The 21,308-nt window shown below is 45.5% G+C and overlaps 1 protein-coding gene across 1 annotated transcript in view; it reads left to right on the top strand.

Annotated features, from left to right (window-relative positions):
• The window catches only part of STS (steroid sulfatase), a 153,551-nt gene that overhangs the window by 101,879 nt on the left and 30,364 nt on the right, over positions 1 to 21,308 (top strand). The window contains exon 7 of the mRNA XM_061138059.1: positions 13,251 to 13,388. Within this exon, the coding sequence (XP_060994042.1) occupies positions 13,251 to 13,388 (138 nt within the window). The remainder of the gene's footprint in view (positions 1 to 13,250; positions 13,389 to 21,308) is intronic.

Genomic DNA, 21,308 nt, shown 5'->3' with positions numbered 1-21,308 from the left:
CCTCCAGCTCCTGTATCCTGGACAGAGTTCATCCATCCCTGCATTCTTGACTTTGTCTCACACGCTCTAGAGATGTCTGTATTCTTTGCAGTATCCCGGACATGGAGGCAACCTAGATGTCCACAGACAAATGAATGGATAACGAAGTTGTGGTAAATATATATATACAGTGGCATATTACTCAGCCATGAAAAGGAAAGAATTTGAGTCAGGTGTAGGGATGTGGATTGACCTGGACTCTGTCGTACAGAGTGCAATAAGTCAACCAGAGAAGAGCAAAAGTTGTATGTTAACTCACACACACACACATGTATATGGAATTTAGAGAAATGATACTGCTGAGCCTGTTTCCAGGGCAGGAACAGAGACAGAGATGTAGGGAACAGACTTGTGGATGTAGAAGGGGAAGGAGAGGGTGGGACAATTTGAGAGAGTGGCACTGACATGTATATATACGGCCATGTGTAAAATAGAGCGCTGGTTGGAAGCTGCTTTATAATGCCGGGAGCTCAGCTCGGGGCTCTGGGATGACCTAGAGAGTTGGGATGGGGGGTGTGGGAGGAAGAATAACAAGGGAGGGGGTATATGTTTACATATGGCTCATTCACTTTGTTCTACAGCAGAAACTTGTACAATAACCTGTAAAGCAAATTATCCTCCAACTGAAAAAAAAAGAAAAGAAAAAATTAAACAGATGCAGAAAATAATAGGGTGTGCATGTTGGGTATCACAGGGGTGCCCTGTATAACACTGCCTTCTCCCTCAGCCTCTTCCGATGAGCACATGTAATTTGCTCATCAAATATGTCTAGGCGTAGCAAGAAAAGATAAGCTAGGATCTGAGAGATGGAGTGAAAGCAATGTTTACATGGTATTCCGCTGAGGACCAGTGTCTGTATTTGAAAGGTGAGATCAAAATTAGGGGTGAGGAGCAGATTTGAATACTTGTTGCTTTCGAGTCGTGACACCCAATGCTCGCTTGCCAAAAAGTCAAACGCAATAATTCCCATGCATGTGGACTTCCCCTGGGGGGGGGGGGGTTTCAGTGGGGAAGATTTTTGTGTTCCATTGCTCGGGGTGAGAGTTCAATCCCTGGTCAGGGAGCTAGCTAGGATCACACATGCCTCCAGGCCAAAAAACCAAACAGTAACACAGAAGCAACAGTGTAACAAATTCAGTACAGACATAAAAAACATCCTCCTGTGTCCATGTGTTAACACCTGCTTGAATGAGTTGAATTAATCAGATGAAATGAAATCACATATTTAAAAGAGTCAGCACAGTGCCTGGAATGCAACAAGTGCTCGATCAATGCTAGCTGCTATTATTATTTTTATTATTACTATTGCTATTATGATTGCTCTCCCTTTCACAGATGGGTGGAGCATGTTTGCTGAAAATGTACATATACCCACATTATATTGAGTAGAAAAGTCATGGATGAGGAAAAAAAAAAATGTCCGTGATGGAAAAGGAGGCAGGTATTTGGACCATCTTGTGGGTTTTTACATCACTGTCACTATTTCCTCTTCTATTTGAAATGTTCACTCTGGACCTCACATTTCCTGCAGAGCCCTTCTAGCCCGTGGCTTTGGTGTTCAGGATCTTAGGGACAGAATTGAATTGCTTCTGAGAGCTTGAGCTGTCCCCCGTGAAGTCAGCATGTCACCCCAGAGTTAGATGGACATTTCAGGAACTGCAGGCAGTGAGCTGGAGGTCACTTGGACCTAAGAGAGGACCTTGGTGGGATGGTAGTCAATGTACCCACTTCTTTTTTTTTAATACATATTTATTTATCTGACTGCACCAGGTCTTTTGTTGTGGCATGCAAACTCTCTTGTAGTATGCAGGGTCTTTTGTTAAGGCATGCAAACTCTCTTGTAGCATGCAGAGTCTTTTGTTAAGGCACGCAAACTCTTGTAGCATGCACGGTCTTTTGTTAAGGCATGCAAACTCTTTTGTAGCACGTAGGGTCTTTGGTTGTGGCATGCAAACTCTTAACTGTGGCATGTGTGATCTAGTTCCCTGACCAGGAATCGAACCCAGACCCCCTGCACTTGGAGTGCGGTGTCTTAGCCACTGGACCATCAAGGAAGTCCCAGCATGTCCAGGTTTTAATGAGTGGTGAGGAGGAATTGAACCTGTGATTAATGTAAAGCTGTCTGCAAACAGAGGCATTATTTTCCATTTTGTATCCTCAGCTTTACAGATGGTCCAATCCAATGCCAAAGGGAAAAAAAAATCTAGTCCTGAGATTAGAAAAATGGGTAGGTCAATGTTATCTGACAACCTGGATGAAAGGAGGGTTTAGGGGAGAATAGATACATGTATGTGTGTATATATGTGTGTGTGTGTGTGTGTGTGTGTGTGTGGGATTGAATCCCTTCTCTGTTCACCAGAAACTATCACAACATTGTTAACTGACTGTGCCCCAAATGCTCCCATACTTTGGCCACCTGATGTGAAGAGCTGACTCATTAGAAAAGACCCAGATGCTGGGAAAGATTGAGGGCGGGAGGAGAAGTGGATGACAGAGGATGAGATGGTTGGATGGCATCACCAACTCAATGGACATGACTTTGAGCAAGCTCCGGGAGTTGGTGATGGACAGGGAGGCCTGGCGTGCTGCAGTCCACGGGGTTTCAAAGAGTTGGACATGACTTAGCGACTGAACAACAATGCAAAATAAAATAGTTTAAAGTTTGAAAAGAAAATGAATAGGGATAGTGTGAAGGGCATCATAAAAAAAGAGCCTTCTGAAGAGCTTGGTTTCCTTGGTCGTTCACTGTCCATTGCCTCTGGACATGCACTGCTCACAGCCCAGCTCAGGTGGGAAGTGTAAGGGTCATCTCTCCCATGGCTGGAGAAGTTCTGGCCGATCCCTTTCTAGAGCTCTGCACTGGCTTGGACCATAGAAAGCGGCCCCTGGACCAGTGGGCAATGTCAGTCTCCATCACAAAGCCGGGATAACCTCCCCTGGCAAGTTCAACCGGTGGCCGTTTGCACAGAGCAAACGAGATGCAGGCTTTCTTCTCTGCAACCCAGTGAAGACCAGCAGATACAGAGGCATAGCTACATCAAACGTGGGGAGACCTGTGTGCCCTCCGAGAGCTGCCCTTTGAAACGACTGCCTGCTTGTCTGAGCGCCCAATGCCCAGGTCAACCAGTTCTCTGTGACGCTTATCCTCCCGGGGAGGCGACGGCCACAGACACTAACCGCAGAGCCTTCCTCCGACCCACAGGCACGTTGGCTTCGGTTTCCCCCCAGACTCACAAGTGTGACGCCGCTGAAAAGACATGGTAATGCTGCTGTTGTGTACGTGAGCAAAAACACGGGTGTGCTCGCTGAGAATGAGGACTGATAGGAGTCATTCAGATCATTTTCAGCAAGTGCAGCACCCTGGGGCGGGGGGGGGGGTGGGGGGCGGCGGAGAGAAACACAGAATTTATTGTTAATCGGAGAAGATGGCTAAGCAGAGCCTTGGAAGCATCCCAAGTGGTGGAGAACATATGCTGGAGGAGGGGATCCGCCTCACAGTAGAGCTGGGATGAGGGCAGAGATGGGCTTAAGAGAGGAAATCGCCATGTAATCATAGCAACCAGGGGCAACCCAGGATAAGGATGAATTTCCTGGAGACAGTGTGGACTCAGACAGGAAGGAACCCGAGAAAACGAAGAATTGCCTTTGTAGGGTCAATGACAGCATGATTTGTCTCTCTAGGCAACTGATTCAGGGGTGCATCAGACCATAGGGTGAAGCTTGCTCCCTGAAACAATATCTGGTGTTTCCCCCAGCCCTGCAGAGAGTTGTAGCCATCACCAGCTGCTGGAATTATTAGTAGTTGCTCTCCTATTTATCTTCAGATCCTACCCTCTTCGGGAACATTTGCGTTCCATCATTGACCTGTTGATCACAGGAGTGACTTACTGAAATAGTTTTAGGGGAACTTTTTAGCGTTTCCTGTGTTCCCTGAATTACACTGAGTAGGTGGAAATTCTCAATTATTCATGGTGGGCGTCTGCTTCAGGAGATAATCCCTTTCCTTAAAGAGCTCGGTGTTTCCAGAAGGGTGCATAGTGACGTCACGGCATTTTTATTTCCATATTTTGCCTGAATCGACCCACCTTGTAGGAAACGAGAGAAAAGCCAGATTTGCTGAATTAGCAAGCCTTGTTGATTAAAAAAAAATTTTTTTATTGAAGTAATTGTTGGTTTATAGCATCTCGAGTATCCAGCAAAGTGATTCAGTTTTATAGAGACACACACAACTTCTTCAGATTTCCTTTCTGTTACAGATGGTTACAAGATATTGAATATAGTTCCCTGTGCCATACAGTAGGTCCTTGCGGTTTATCTGCTTCATGTAAAGTAGTGTGTATCTTTTAATTTCAAATTCACAATTTATCCCTTCTCCCGACCCTTTGGTAGCTACAAGTGGGTTTTCTGTGTCTGTGAGTCTATTTCTGTTTTACGGATGAACTCATTTGTATCATTTTTTGCATTCCACCTAAAGCTATATCATATGATGTTGATCTTTCTTTAACTTCACTCAGTATGGCAAGCTTGAGGTCCATTCATGTTGCTGCAGGTGGCATTATTTTGTTCTTTTTTATGGCTGAGTAATATTCCATTCTCTATGTGTTCCTCCTCTTCTTTATCCATTCCTGTCTCCCTGGACATGTAGGTTGCTTCCCATTCTTGGTTATTGCACATATTGCTGCTGTGAGCATTGGGGTGCATGTATGTTTTTTGAATTATGGTTTTCTCTGGATATATGCCCAGGCGTGTGATTGCAGAATCATACGGGAACTCTGTTTTTAGTTTTTAAAGGAACCTCCGTACTGTTCTGCACCAACTTACATTCCCACCAGCGGCGTTGAAGGGTTCCCATCTCTCCACAACCCCTCTAACATTTGTAGACTTTTTAATGATGGCCATTGTGGCCTGTGGGAGGTAGTACCTCATTGTAGTTTTGATGTGAGGCAAGCTGATGGTTTAACTCTGACTTCTAACTCCACTGTAAGAAGAGGTCAGCTGCGTTGAGTACTCAGAGTCCTGGGTTAAGAGTTTGCGATGCAGTTCTCTGTCATCACTCATGGCAACCGTCTACCGTTATATATTATGACCTCCAACTTAGAGGGGCTTCCCGGGTGGCGCTAGCGGTAAAGAACGCACCTGCCAAGGCAGGAAAACCTGGGTTCGATCCCCAGGTCGGGAAGATCCCCTGGAGGAGGGCGTGGCAACCCACTCCAGTATTCTTGCCTGGAGAATCCCATGGACCGAGGAGTCTGGAGGGCTGCAGCCCATAAGGTCACAGAGAGTTGGACGTGACTTAGCACGCTCTCAGCACCCACTCAGAGGTCAAGGACCGCAGTGAGCAAACCAGGGACCCAGGACTTGGGACCTGGAGGCCAGACCCTGAACAGTTAATTCTCCCATGATGGCAACTCCATCTCAGGCAAGACCTAGGATTCTTCCCCAGGACTGGAACACCTTCTATCTCACTTTACTCATCACAGCGGAATGTGACATGACTCTTGCTTGTGGCGTGAATCAGTGGAAGGAACAAACTCTCCAGAACCAAGGCTTCTTTCAACCTGTGTTCACACTTGTGGGAGGAGGGACCGTCATTTTTACACCTTCCAGATTTCTGCTTTAAAATGACCAAACCCTTGTCAGCAAGCCCTCCTTTTTTTTTTCCCTGATACACTCAATCTTGCTGTCTCCGGTTAGATAACAAAGTGCTCTTGAAAATGACTTGTTTTCTGTATTTGTTTCATTTTCAGGAAGAATGTGGGGAAGCTTTGGAAATAAAACATTTCATTTATACACTCTCCTGCAGCCCTCCACCGGTAATTCAGAACTATCATCCCATATAAATTGGTATCATTATACCTTGAGAACCTCTGAAAGATAATGTTTGCAGACCTCTGGCTTGCAGCATGTGGGTCTGAAAGCAAGAATAATACAGCGGCGTTTGTTCCCACAGGAGATTTCACTGCAGAATTTTTTTAGACGAGAAATATGTTAGACCTTTATAGGATCAGTGTCAAGAAACATCTAACGGCTAATGGGCTTTTCGAATGAGATTCTGGCGTTTAAGACCTAAATAGTATGAGATTCGAGGGTGCCTCTCTCAGGGGGAGAAAGAACTGAAAGAGAATCAGAAACATAATGCTTCTTCAGGTTTCCACGCGTGGGAGCATCAGCTAGATTTTCTGGGATTCTTAACCCCAGCCCAGTGGCATACGGTCCTTTCCATGAAAATGATCAAGTTGTCACTCTAGGCGATGGATCGAAAGAATGGATGGGGGCAAAGGAAATCATGGTCGTTTGAAATATTGGAATTTGGAGGAGATATCTAGGGAGCAGTGTGAAGATGAGGGAAGACGTGAGATATATTTCAGGAGAAGGATTGTGTGTGCTGAGTGCGGCTGCTGGTTAGTCTGGGTTTGAAAACAGCCTGCAGGGAAAACTGTGACGGGGGGATGTAGCTGCCTTGAGGAAAGGCAGCGGTCAACCAGTGGACTCTGGGATCAAACGTCCGCCATCCCCCACCCTCTGCATGCTCTGGTTTTTATCCCTTTTTCAGGAGGCTTTTTGTCAACACGGGTTGAATGGGGGATGACGATGTGTGTGAGCCAACAGGGCATTTGAAAGGCATCTTTTAAAAATTAGCAGAGGATTTTTTAAAAAAGTTTTTTTATTGTACTAATGCTTCTTTTTACTTTTTTTTTTTTTTTTTTACCAAGTCGAGCAGCTTGAAAGATCTCAGTTCCCCAAGTGTTACTCGCTCACTTGTGTCCGACTCTTTGTGACCCCATGGGCTGTAGTCCGCTCCCCTGTCCATGAAATCCTCCAGGCAAGAATGCTGGAGTGGGTTGCCATTACCTTCTCCAGGAAGGGATCAGACCTGGTCCCTCAGCAGTGAAAACATAAAGTCCTGACCCCTGGACTGCCAGGAAATTCGCAGTCGACTACTTTTCTTTGTATAGTAGTTTTAAGTTTACAGAAAAACAGAGCAGAAAGTACAGAGAGCTTTCCTATATTCATTTCTTCTGCACACAATTTGCTGTATTCTCTCTTTTTTAAGTTTTGTGTTTTTTTTTTTTTTTTTTGATTGGACCATTTCTAAAGTCCTTATTGAATTTGTTATGCTATTGTTTCTGCCTTTTTCATTTTTTAAAAATTTTAATTGGAGGCTAATGGCTTTACAATCTTGGAGTGGTTTTTGCCACACACTGACATGAATCAGCCATGGATTTACATGTGTTCCCCATCCTGAAGCCCCCTCCTACCTCCCTCCCCATCCCATCCCTCTGGGTCATCCCAGGGCACCAGCCCTGATCACCCTGTCTCATACATTGATCCTGGACTGGCGATCTGTTTCACATATGATAATATACCTGTTTCAACGCTATTCTCTCAGATCATCCCACCCTCGCCTTCTCCCACAGAGTCCAAAAGTCTGTTCTTTACATCTGTGTCTCTTTTGCTGTCTCACACATAGGATCATCATTACCGTCTTTCTAAATTCCATATATATGTATTGGTGTTTTTCTTTCTGACTTACTTCTCTCTGTATAATAGGCTCCAGTTTCATTCACCTCATTACAACTGATTCAAATGCATCCTTCCACAAAGACATGTAGAATCTCAGCTCCCCGAGCAGGGATTGAACCCACACCCCACCCCCTGCCCCCCGGCATTGGAAGGCAAAAGTTCAACCACTAGGCCACCTTAGCACAGGACGTGTGTTGCTACGGATGAGCCAATATTGATCCATTCAGTTCAGTTCAGTCGCTCAGTTGTGTCCAACTCTTTGCGACCCCATTAATACCATTTAAAATAGATAGTTGTCGTTATAGTGCACAATCGGAATCGTACCTTTTATTTTGTTGTTTTTCAGTCGCTCAGTCATGCCTGACTCTTTGTGACCCGAAGGACCGCAGCACGCCAGGCTTCCTTGTCCTTCACTGTCTCCTGGCGCCTGCTCAAACTCACATCCGTTGAGTCGGTGATGCCGTCCAACCATCTCATCCTCTGTCGTCCCCTTCTCCTCCTGCCCTCAGCCTTTCCCGGCATCAGGGTCTTTTCCAATGTACTGTCTATGGGTTGGGGCAAATGTGTAATTATTGCAGTATCATACACAATTCTTGCCCTCCCTGTTCACCCGCCCCCATCCCCAGCCCCTGACGAGCATCGATGTTTTTACAGTCTGCATGGTTTTGCGTCTTCCAGCGTATCACAGAGTTGCATCATGCAGTATGCAGCCTTATCGGATCGATTCTTTCACATGTGAGTGTATGTGTTGTTTAGGGGCTTCGTCGTGTCTGACTCTTTGCGTCCCCATGGACTGTAGCCCACCTGGCTCCTCCATCCCTGGGATTCTCCAGGCAAGAACACTGGAGTGGTTGGCCATTTCCTTCTCCAGGGGATCTTCGCCACCCAGGGATTGAACCGGGGTCTCCTGTGATAGTCACATGCATTTAAGGTTCTTCCATGGGTTTTCATGGCTTGATAACTTGTTTCCTTGTTTCGGTGAATAACATCACACAGACTGGCTGGACCACAGTTAGTTTATCCATCCACCTACCAAGGTGCTGAAATCACCAAGTAATCACCTTCCAAGGTTTTGTCAACTATAAATAAACAAGCTCTAAATATTTTTGTTGTTTTCGTGGAAGTTGTCACGGAAGCCGCATTTCTCAAAAAGATATTTCTTCATAGCATTTTTCTTTATACTAAGGTACTTCTATATATGTATATTCAACAGTACTTTCGTTTGAAACATAGATGCATGGTTGTATGCCCTTTGGCAAATACCAGTTACAACACAAGGAAGTGAAACTCTGATCTGTGTCGTTTTATTAATACTTACAAATTTTTATATGCACCCAAAGGGGCATTTGTCTTTTGTTGTTTGCTTTTTTTTTTTTTTTTTTGTAAATTTTTTTTTAAACATTCTCTCTGCAGTTCTTTCCTCCGTCGCTGCACGGGCTTTTCTCTAGTTGCAGGGAGAGGGGGCTGCTCTCGAGTTGTGGGGTGTGGGCTTCTCATTGCGGTGGTTTCTCTAGTTTTGGAGCACGGTCTGTAGGTTGCATGGGCTGCAAGAGTTGCAGCTCCAGGGCTTTAGGGTGCAGGCTCAGTAGTGTGGTACACGGTCTTTGTTGCCCCTCGGCATGCGGGATCTTCTTGGATCAGGGATCAGACGCAGGCCAGGGATCCAAGGCATTGACCAGCATATTCTTTCCCAACGAGCCACCAGGAAAGGCCCCCAAAGGGGCCCTCTTCCTCCAGAGTGTACGCTGCCGCTGCTGCTAAGTCACATCAGTCGTGTCCGACTCTGCGACCCCATAGACGGCAGCCCACCAGGCTCCCCCATCCCTGGGATTCTCCAGGCAAGAGCACCGCAGTGGGTTGCCATTTCCGTCTCCGTCAGAGTGTACGTGGGGGTTATATCTCTGCCTTGTTGCTCCTTCCTGTGTGAGCTCATTAAACTAATTAGCATTCGCAAAGTGATGAGCCTTAAGTTAGTGTCAGAGTCCAATTACCCCAATCCCGGGGGGCACAGGTGGTTTGCGGAGCTGAACCAAAGCACAGCCCAATAAATGTCTGCCTGGCAGTGACTGATCACGGGAGACAACTCGCTGAGACAGTCCTGCACGTCTTATCCCTTGATCCTGAGGACGACATTCGTCTCCGAGGCGTGGCTTCCAGGAATGTTTATCATACGGAATGAAGCACTGAGAGAGATTGAACGGCCTCTAGCCCGTGGCGTTGCAATCAGATAGCAAAAATATGTCTGGTGACGGATGAGTTGGATGTGGCTTTTGCTTTGGAAATCATGCCTGCCACCTCCGCGGAGGGTGGACTCTGTAGCTTTTTACCTCCTTTTTTGGACAAAATCAGTGAGGGTGCAGCCCCAGGGTGGAGGGCCTGACTCCACGGCGGGGCGTGATCTGTCTGCTGGATAGGCTTACCCATATCCAGTTGTTGTCTTTTTTTAGTATTTATTTATTTGGCCGATTACTTATATTTGGTTATTGTCTTTTTTAAAAAATATTTATTTATTTGACCCATTACCCATATTCGGTTATTGTCTTTTTTTAAAAATATTAAAAAAAATTTATTTATTTGGCCAATTACCCATATTCAGTTATTTTTTTTTAATATTTATTTGGCCGATTACCCATAATCAGTTATTGTCTTTTTTTAACATTTATTTATTTGGCCGATTACCCATATTTGGATATTGTCTTTTTTTTTTTTAATATTTATTTACTTGGCTGAGTAGGATCTTAGTTGCCGCACGCGTGGTCACAGGGTTGGCTGGTGTTCACTGTGGCCTGTGGGGGTCTCCCGTTGTGACCTCTGAACTCTCAGTTGCGGCCGGTGGGCTCCCGTTCCCTCATCGGGGGATGGAACCCGGGCCCCCTGCATCGGGAGCGTGGAGTGTCGGCCACTGGGTGGTGGTGATTTAGTCGCTCAGGTGTGTCCGACTCTTTTGCGACCCCCGGACTGCTGCCCGCCAGGCTTCTCTGTCCATGGGGATTCTCCAAGCAAGAATCCTGCAGTGGGTTGCCATTTCCTTCCTCCAGGAGACCTTCCCGACCCAGGGATCAAACCCGCGTCTCCTGCCTTGTAGGCAGATTCTTCACCACTGAGTCACTTAGCCCCTGGACCACCAGGGAAGCCTCCTCAGTTGTTACTTCTGCTGCCAAGGATGCCCCGTGTCCTTGTAGAGTTCCTGTTGTGATTATCCTACACCGACGAACTGGACCCCACCCCAAAATGTGGGTCCCCTTTCGAGATGAGTGATCCTTGAGCCACACCAAGACGATATGGACAGGGTTGTAACTCCCACGTGATGAGACTTTCTGGGCAGAGCAGGGTAGCTGCTAGGCCGGTGTGAAGATGGCTTGCGGAAGATGGGGGAAAGGAGATGAATAAGTCGTCGTGGGGGATAGAAGCTGGCTCCTGGATGTGGGTTCCTGCATGTAGGTAGGAGCTGGTACAGTTTGAACCCCACCGTGGGCACTGAGGGAAGGAACCCGTAGGCTTTCTTGTAAGCTTGTTGGGTGCAAATGGAAGAGGCAGAGATGAGGTCTAAATACTCTTTGTGCTTGCTGTTTAGTTCCTAAGTTGTGTCCGACTCTTTGCGACCCCGTGGACTGCAGTCCGCCAGACTCCTCTGTCCGTGGGATTCTCCCAGGCCAGAACACTGGAGTGGGTTGCCATTTCCTTCTCCAGGGGATCTTCCTGACGTAAGGATCAAACCCGTGTCTCCTCCATCGGCAGGCAGATTCTTTATGGCTTAGCCACCTGAGAAGGATTTAAAGCTCTTAGCAGACCTCAGAAAACCAACTCAGACCCTTTAATACCTCACAGTATAACTACCTGGATGCATTGACCAAATGAAGCTAGCCTCATGGGACTATAAGGGATCTTGGTGGAAATTATAAGTTAGACACCTCTAGTCTGACCCTCGTTTTCTTCTGATTTGAGAGCAGATGAGTGAGTTGAGTGAAAGTCACTCAGTTGTGTCCGACTCTCTGCGACCCCATGAGCTATACAGTCCATGGGATTCTCCAGGCCAGAATACCAGAGTGGGTAGCCTTTCCCTTCTCCAGGGGCTCATCCCAACCCAGGGATCGAACCCAGGTCTCCCACATTGCAGGCGGATTCTTTACCAAGTGACTTATGAGGGAAGCCCAGACAAGAGCTTCCTAATCAGAGAGGCTATATTTCAGCCCATTCTTCCATCTTCAGCTCGCTTCTGTTTTGTGTTTTTTTTTTCTTATGAAAAATTTGAGGTATAAAGAGAGAAAAATGCAGTCCAGTGCCACGTGTCCTGGGTCCACCTCTACCAGTTAATGAAGTCATGTCTGGTGTAGTTTCATCCCTGCTCTGTACTCACTTCCCATCTTCCTGGATGAATGTGATGACCAGAGAAGCTGTCATACCATGCCATCCACGGGTCTGTTCATCTGCTAAGCTGTGCTGGCTTTGCGAGTCTGGGTTTTGGAATCAGACTTCACTCTTTCTTCTGTGTCCGCAACCTCCTAGGCTTCCCTGCTGGCTCAGACAGGAGAGGATCTGCCTGTAATGCAGGAGACTCGGGTTTGATCCCCAGGTGGGGCAGATCCCCTGGAGAAGGGAAGGGCAACCCACTCCAGTACTCTTGCCTGGAGAATCCCATGGACGGAGGAGCCTGGTGGGCTACAGTCCATGGGGTCGCAAAGAATTGGATACCGCTTAGCGACTAAATAGCAACAACAATATGTTAGGGTTAGTCTAGAACATGAAGTTTGGGGAAACAAGATGAGGACAAGAAGAAGGAAAGTGTGAGGAAAATGGATTTCTCATGATGGGCAGTTTTAGACCTGGGTATCTATGGTAACTCTTAGAAAGGTCCTTCATCTAAAAGTATCTATAGAGATGTTTCCTCATGTAAGAGGACCATTGATGGTTTAGTTTTTTTTTCCAGTCAATGAGGAAAGCTAGTAGACTTCTCTTTCTTTAATTGGAGAATGATTGCTTTACAATGATGAGTTAGTTTATACTGTACAACGTGTCAGCTGTCTGTATACATACATCCCCTTCCTCTTGAACCTCCTCCCCACCCCCTCATCCGACTCCTCCGGGCAAATGGATTAAGAAGTCATGCTGCATATATACACAGTGGAATACTACTCAGCCATGAAAAAGGAACAAGATTGGGTCATTTGTAGTAATGTGGATGAACCTCAAGTCTCTTATACAGAGTAAAGTAATTTCAAAGGAGAAAAACAAAGATTGTATTTTAGCACATACTGATGGCATCTAGAAGACTTTTTCATGACCTCAAGACCAAGGCCAGCCGATGATTGCAATAGTCTTTCCTCTGTCTGCTAGCATCTTCCTCCAAAGGGCTTATGATCCTTGAGCCTGGTTCTTCTAGAATCCTTTATCGAGTCTCCCTGGAGGATCGCCCCATGATGCCTAGAGGTTCAAACGATGCTTACAGATGATACTTAATTCCGTGATTCACCTTTCTCCTTGTCTCTGGCGAGTGCCCAGCCACGGTTGGTCCTTCTGGTTACGGCGCATCCCGTGTTAGAATCCGCATGGGCGGGAGCGCTCCGCGTTTGAGACTCTCTCCTCCTCAGCATCACCAGTTCCCAGACGAGTGCACAAGGGCAAATGGCCTCTGTTTCTTTTGTAAAAGCTCGCGCTGTTTTAACCTGGAGTGTTTCCCTCCCCTCCAGGGCAGATCTTGGATGTCCTCGATGAGTTGAAATTGGCTGATAACACCCTGGTCTACTTCTCATCGGACCAAGGAGCTCATATAGAAGAGGTGACCATCAAAGATGAAGTTCACAGAGGCAGTAACGGAATCTACAAAGGTAAGAAATGTGTTCGGGTGGGCAGTGCCCGTGGTATCATCTCTGGGCACCCTGGCTCAGCCCTCACTCACCTTCTTCTGGACCTTGGAGGACCTTAGTTCTGTTCTTTTTTTTAATATGCATATTTATTTATGTATTTGGGCTTCCCCAGGTAGCTCAGTGGTAAAGAGTCCATCTGCCAAACCGGAGACTCGGGAGATGTGGATTCAATTCTTGGGTGGGGAAGATCCCCTGGAGGTGAAAATGGCAACCCACTCCAGTATTCTTGCCTGGAGAAATCCCACGGACAGAGGAGCCTGGTGGGCTACAGTCCATGGGGTCGCAAAGAGTTGGACACGACTGAGCGCCCAACACTTTAACTTTTTCATGTGATCTCTTTCTTAGTTGTGGCATGTGGGATCTACATCTCTGACCAGGAATCAAACCTGGGCCCCCTGCTTTGGGAGCATGCTTTCTTAGCCCCCGCTGAACCACCAGCAAAGCCCTCCGGGAACTCTTTAGTAAAATGATCCAGCCAGCCCTCCTGTATTTACTCTTATTTTCAAGTGAGGAGAAGTTGGAAGCTTATATTCCTATGTTAGATGATGAGTTGCTTTTTTCTTGTTTCCACGAGGTTATGGGCTGTGTGCAGAAAGTTGTTTTTGTTATTTCAATAGATGGTAGCCTCTCTTGAGATGCAGTCACAGACTGAATTTCATGTTCTAGCCCCCCCCAACCCCCACCATCCATTCATTCCCCCAAAGAGGGTCCTTTAGGTTCCAAAGCAGCTTAGCGGCTGTTGCTGAGCTGTGTACATAAATCACAGTAATAGAACTGGAGAGCAGGTGATACATTATTTAAGAAACTCACACACATGGTGGGACGGAGCCCCCGTTTGGGGACAGAGGACCCCCAGCTGATGACTCTGAGAAAGCCGGATGGAGCAGAGAAGGAGGAGGGTGTACTGGGATTTCGTGATGCTAGCTGAGTGTTCAGAAACACAAGTGGATGGTGAGGCTGGGTCAGAAAGAGAGGGTCCAAGGTCTGAGAGATGCCTGCGGGCTTGCGGTTTTCATATAGTCTGCAAGGCGTGCTCACTGCCGCTCCCTGTCTTCTTGTTCACCTGGACGATTATTGCTTTACGACGCTGTGTCGGTGTCTGCCACGCATCAACACGAGCCAGCCGCAGGCGTACAGATGTCCCCTCCCCCTGGAACCTCCCTCCCACCCCATCCCACCCGTCGAGGTGGACGCAGAGCACTGGCTTGAAGTCCCCGAGTCACAGAGCAAGTTCCTATCTATTTTAAACACCGTAGTGTATGTGTTTCTATGCTGTTCTCACAAATCATCCCACCCTCTCCTTCCCCCACAGTGTCCACAAGCCTGTTCTCTGTTACTGCTCTGCAGATAGGTTCATCAGTACCATCTTTCTAGATCCCATATACGTGCGTTAATATATTTATCTTTTCCTTTCTGACTTACTTCACTGCGCCCCATAGGCTCTAGCTTCACCCACCTCGTTAGGACCGACTCAGATGCGTTCTTTTTTTATAGTTGAGTACACATTCCACAGTACCACGGTTTCTGTGTCCACTCATCTGTCGGTGGACATCTGGGCCGCTCCCACATCCTAGCTATTGTCAAACGGGCTGCCGCGAACTCTGTTGTTGTTCAGCTGCTGAGTCGTGTCCGACTCTTTGCGACCCCGTGGGCCACAGCACGCCGGGCTTCCCTGTCCTTCACTGTCTCCCAGGGTTTGCTCAAACTCATGTCCACTGAGCTGGTGATGCCGTCCAACCGTCTCATCCTCTGTCGCCCTCTTCTCCTCCTGCCGTCAGTTCTTCCCAGCATCAGGGTCTTCTTTTCCAATGAGTCAGCTCTTTGCCTCAGGTGGCCAAAGTCTTGACGCTTCGGCATCAGTTCTTCTGATGAATATTCAGGCTTGATTTCCTTTGGGATGGACTGGTTTGATCTCCTTGCCGTCCAAGGGACTCTCAGGACATTAGGGGTACATGCGTCTCTTTCAATTATGGTTTTTTCAGGGCATATGTCCAGTAGGGGCCCTGTTGGGTTGTATGGTGGTTCAATTCCTAGTTTTTTAAGGAGTCTCCATACTCTTCTCTGTAGTGGCTGTCATCAGTTCACAGTTCCACCGACAGTGCAAGAGGGTTCTGTTTCGTCCACATCCTCTCCAGCGTTAAACGTATTGAACGTGTTAGAAATGCTTTTCTTGACTCCTAGAAATACCGTCGATGTGTGACACGGTATTAATACGGTAGTCGCTCCTCTATTGCAAAGCATTATCCCTTTGTCAAGTTTAGTTGAAATCAAGTTCACCTGAAACATGGTTACTATATCATGCTCTCAAAAAAAGAAAATAAAGAAGTAAAAGATTTTACTTTCTTTTATCTATGGGAAATGGCAAAACAAAAGGTCAAGAACTTGTCTTTGATGACTTCTCAAGGTCAAGACAGCTTGTTTCCTAAAGCTGTGAAGTCACATGCATTCCTGTGATCTGTGCAAACACAGGGGAATCACGCCATTTAAACTCATTGATCCAAAGAGCATCCTTTTCTGAACAATACTGATTTCACGTCTTAATCAGAACTGCCCAGAAAGATCTGTACTGTTTAAGCTCAGTGATCCCCTGGTATTCCCCAGTCAGGTCTGTCTCACTGGTCTACCTTGATAGGATGTCTGTGATCGAATCACTTTACCAGAGTTCAACAGCCAATCCCTTTTAAGATCAGAGGAACACTAGATCCTGCTGTAGTCTGCATTTTAAAAAATTAATATTATGGGTTTGAGGGGATAGTGTCACTACTAGCCTTTCCTGTCATTCTCTTTTAAAACTGAAATATCATTGGATTAGTGGAGGAGGGCATGGCAACCCACTCCAGTACTCTTGCCTGGGAAATCCCATGGACACAGGAGCCTGGCAGGCTACCGTCCACAGGGTCACAAAGCGTCAGCCACGCCAAAGCGACTGAGCACACACATAGTCGGTTTGCAATCTTCTGTTAGTTTCAAATGTACAGCAACGTGATTCAGTTATACACATGTGTATATCCATTTTGTTTCAGATTGTTTCCCCTTACGGATTATTGTAGAATATTGAGTAGAGTTCCCTGGCCTATATAGTAGGTCCTTGTTGATTATCTATTTTATATATAGGAGTGTGTGCCTGTTAACCCCAAACTCCTAATTTATTCCTCCCCACCTTCTCTCTTTGGTAAACATAAGTTTCATTTTTTGTTTTTTTTTAATATGTCTGTGAGTCCATTTCTGTTTCATAGATGAGTTCATTTGTGCCATATTTTTAATTCCACATGTAAGTAATATCATATTTTGTTTGTCTCTGTCTGGCTTACTTCAGTTAATATGGTCATCTCTAGGTCGATCCAAGTTGGTGCAAATGGCGTCATCTCATTCTTTTTTATGGCTGAGTAATATTCCATTGTATACATGTACCACATTTAGTTTATCCACTGACCTGTCGATGCATATTTAGGTTGTTTACATGTCTTAGCTATTGTGAAGAGTGCTGCTATGAACATAGGGGTACATATATCTTTAGTTTTCTCTGGATGTATGCCCAGGAGTTGACTTGCTGGATCCTAGGATGGCTCTATTTTTAGTTTTTTAAGGAACCTCCAAGGTGAGAGGAGAAGGGGTCGACAGAGGGTGAGATAGGATGGATGGCATCACCCACTTGATGGACATGAGTTTGAGCAAGCTCCGGGAGCTGGTGATGGACAGGGGAGCCTGGCGTGCTACAGTCCATGGGGTCGCAAAGAGTCAGACACAACTGAGCAACTGAACTGAATGCTGTTTTCCACAGTGGCTACACCAGCTTTTATATTCCCACCAACAGTGCAGAAGGGTTCGCTTTACTTCCCACCCTGCCCAACACATAATATTTGTAAACTCATTTTCACCTTTCCTCTAAAGTATTCTCCCTTAGCTGGGACCAGAATAACCTAAGATTGTCTTAGAGTTTAGAGTTTCCAGTCCCTTCCTCCTAGTTGAAAATTCCCCGAAGTCTTGGATTGAGAGCATCATATTCCTGGCTCTCACTTTGGTTTTGTTCCTCTCCAAAGTCAAGGTCACCCAGCAGGAGGCTCCCCCGTCAACCCCCACCTCCCTTCTACCCTGCCTAAAGGCAGGTAATAAATGCCAGTGGGGTGGATGAATTAACTCGATAGCGTCTGCAGAAACATGGGTTGGCAGGGGTGGGGGCTGAGAATCACGTTTTCCTGTGTGTGCCAGAGAGGAGGCTTTCCAAACTTCCTGAGTCCTGGATGGAAGGTCCTGCCGTTGCTGAATGTTGAAGGGCACATTCCGCAAGGAGCTGATGGACTCCTTGCCTCTGATTTCTTGGTCCAGACTGCTTCTGAGTAGCTTCTTAGGTAGAAGTCACCGAGTTTGGCATCTCTTTGCCTCATACAGTCACATAGCTTTCAGAGCAATGGATACTTTCATTGGGGGAAAAAAAAAATAAGAGCAAGAAGCTCTGGTAGTTTATTGGGAGGTGGTTACATTCAGGTTCATCATTCAGTCCGTGGACTGTAGCCCCCCAGGCTCCTCTGTCCGTGGGGATTCTCCAGGCAAGAATACTGGAGTGGGTTGCTATTTCCTCCTCCTGGGGATCTTCCCCACCCAGGGATTGAACCTGGGTTTTCTGCGTTGTAGGCAGAGTCTTTACTGTCTGAGCCACCGGGGAAGCCCCATTCAGATTTTGGCAAATAGTTTCATCAGCTTCCTGAGAGTGGGCAGTGCTGGCTGGTCTCGCTACTGGCAGGACTTGAGTGCTAGGAGTTCCCTGGGATTTTCCTCCTTGAAAGAAGCTCATATGTTATCCCCGCTTAGCAGTTCACTCCTTCAGTTAAATTCCGCTGACAAGAGTGCATTTATTGAGTCCACACAGCACGCTAGGCACGGGGCAGCTTCTAAGGCATCATGGCAATGAATGCAGGTTCTCTGACCGCTAGTAACTCACATTCTTCTGTTGAGATGGAGCTCTAACGACATGGTGTCAGATGAGAAACTAGACAGGAAGCACTGAGAAGGGACCAGCGGAGGTTGTTCACCTAACCTGGGAATTGAGAGAACCTCCCAGGAGACGTTGGCCTTTTGCAGGCTGATGTGTGGGAGTGTGGGCTGGCAGGGAGGAGAGGTGGAAAGTTCATTCCAGGCAGAAACGAGATGCTTCTGGGGAGCGAAAAGGCAGCTCAGTGTTGCTGGAGATGAAATTGTGAACAAGGGCTATTGTGTGATATAGCCGAGGAGAGGTGTCCTGCATCCCCGTTAATGCGTCCAATAGAATGAATAGATGGGGATGGATGGGTGGGTAGATAGATAAATAGATACATATGGGTGCATAGATGGATATAGATGGATGGATGCATAGATATAGATGGATGGATGGATCGATATAGGTGGATGGGTAGATATAGATAGAAAGGTAATAGATAGATATGAATAGGTAGATATAGTTTGATGAGTGGATAGACATTTAATAGATAGATGGGTATATATAGATGGATGGATGGATTAGATGAATGGGTAGATATAGATAGAGAGATAATAGATACATAGATATGGACTGATAGGTAGATATAGATCAATGCATGGATAGACACATATAGACGGATGGATAGATATAGATAGATTGATGGATGGATGGATAGAGGTAGATAGATAATAGATAGATAGATATGGATGGATAGGTAGGTATAGATTGATGAATGGATAGATATAGCTGGATGGATAGACATAGATGGATGGGTCGATATAGATAGTAGATAAATGGATATGGATGGATAGGTAGATATAGATCAGTGAATGGATAGATAGAGATGGATGGGTAGATATAGATGGATGGATGGATAGATAGATATAGATGGGTAGATATAGATAGATGGATAATAGATAAATAGATATGGGTGGATAGGTAAGTATAGATCAATGAATGGAGAGATAGATATAGATGGGTGGATAGATATAGGTGGCTGGATGGACAGATAGATATAGATAGATGGGTTGATACAGATAGATAATAGATAGATATGGATGGATAGGTAGGTATAGATCGATGAATGGGTAGATATAGATGGATGGGTAGATATAGATGGATGGGTAGATATAGATGGAAAGATAATAGATAGATAGATATGGATAGGTAGATATAGATCAATGAATGGATAGACATTTATAGATACATGGATACATATAGATGGATGGATGGACTAGATGAATGAGTAGATATAGATAGGTAATAGATAAATAGGTATGGACTGATAAGTACATATAGATCAATGCATGAATAGATACATATAGATGGATGGATAGATATAAATGGATGGATGGATAGATATAGATAGATGGGTTGATACAGATAGATAATAGATAGATATGGATGGATAGGTAGGTATAGATCAATGAATGGATAGACAGATATAGAAGAATGGATAGATACAGATGTGTGTATGAATGGATACATACAGATGGATGGGTTGATTTAGATAGATAATAGATATGGATGGATAGGTAGGTATAGATTGATGAATGGACAGATATAGATGGATGGATAGACATAGATGGATGAATGGATAGATATAGATAGATAATAGGTAAATAGATACGGTTGGATAGGTAGATACAGATGAATGGATAGATAGATATAGATGGATGGGTAGATATAGATAGATAAATAGATATGGACAGATAGGTAGATATAGATCAATGAATGGATAGATAGATATAGATGGATGAATAGATATAGGTGGATGGATGGATAGATAGATATAGATAGATGGGTTGATGTAGATAGATTATAGATAGATACAGATGGATAGGTAGGTATAGATCAATGAATGGAGAGAGATATATAGATGGATGGATAGATATAGATAATAGATAGATATAGATCAATAGATGGATGGTAGATATAGATAGATGGGTTGATATAGATTGATAGATAATAGATATGGATGGATAGGTATATATAGATCGATGAATGGATATATAGATGGATGGATAGATATAGATAGATAATAGAGGTGGATGGCTAGGCAGATATAGATCAATGAATGGATAGATAAATATAGATGGATGGATAGATATAGTTGGATGAATGGATGGAAAGAAACAAATTGTGTGTGGGTATACACACACATGTATATATGTATATATGTATGTATGTATGTATGCAGTTATTTCCATTTGGGTAGTAGTTAAAATGGGAGCTCAAGAATATCACCCAAATCTGGTATAAGGAAACGCTGAAGGAGTGAGGATAAGGATGAACTGAGGAGTAATACAAAACGTCTCATGCTTTTGGCTGGTGTGACTGGGTGGATAGAGGCTCAGTTCCTTGAGGAGTGAGGACTCCTGGGCAGAGCCTCGGTTCCCTGCCTTTAGATCTGGAGTGATAGGATCGTCCTCGTAGGAGCGTTGTGGAGGGCGTCACAGTGATTTCAAAGGCTGTGCGTGCAGACTGTCTCCTGAGTGCCCTCGGTGAGGGCAGCGTTGACAGTTATGTAACTGCCAGAGTGCAAGACCACTGTTGGCAGATGCATTCTACCCACATCGCCTGGATCCCCAGAACCCAGAGCAGTGCCTGACATGCAGGAAATGGTTTTCGAGGGACTTCCCTGCTGGTCCAGTGGCTAAGACTCTGAGCTCCCAATGCAGGGGGTTCGGGTTCGATCCCTGGTCAGGTAACTAGACCCCACATGTCGAAACCAAAGAGGTTGCATGCTGAAACTAAGATCTGGTGTGGTCAAATAAATAAATAAATACAAATAAATGTTTAAAAAGGAATGATTTTTGAGTGAATACGTAAATGAAAAAACACTTGAGCTTGGGTTTCAGTGAAAGTGAAAGTCGCTCAGTCATGTCCCACTCTTTGTGACCCCGTGGACTATACAGTCCATGGAA

The sequence above is a fragment of the Dama dama genome, chromosome X, assembly GCF_033118175.1.
Source record: "Dama dama isolate Ldn47 chromosome X, ASM3311817v1, whole genome shotgun sequence".
Lineage (NCBI taxonomy): Eukaryota > Metazoa > Chordata > Mammalia > Artiodactyla > Cervidae > Dama > Dama dama.
The sequence above is the reverse complement of the archived record's forward strand: the minus strand, read 5'-3'. Positions and strand labels throughout refer to the sequence as shown.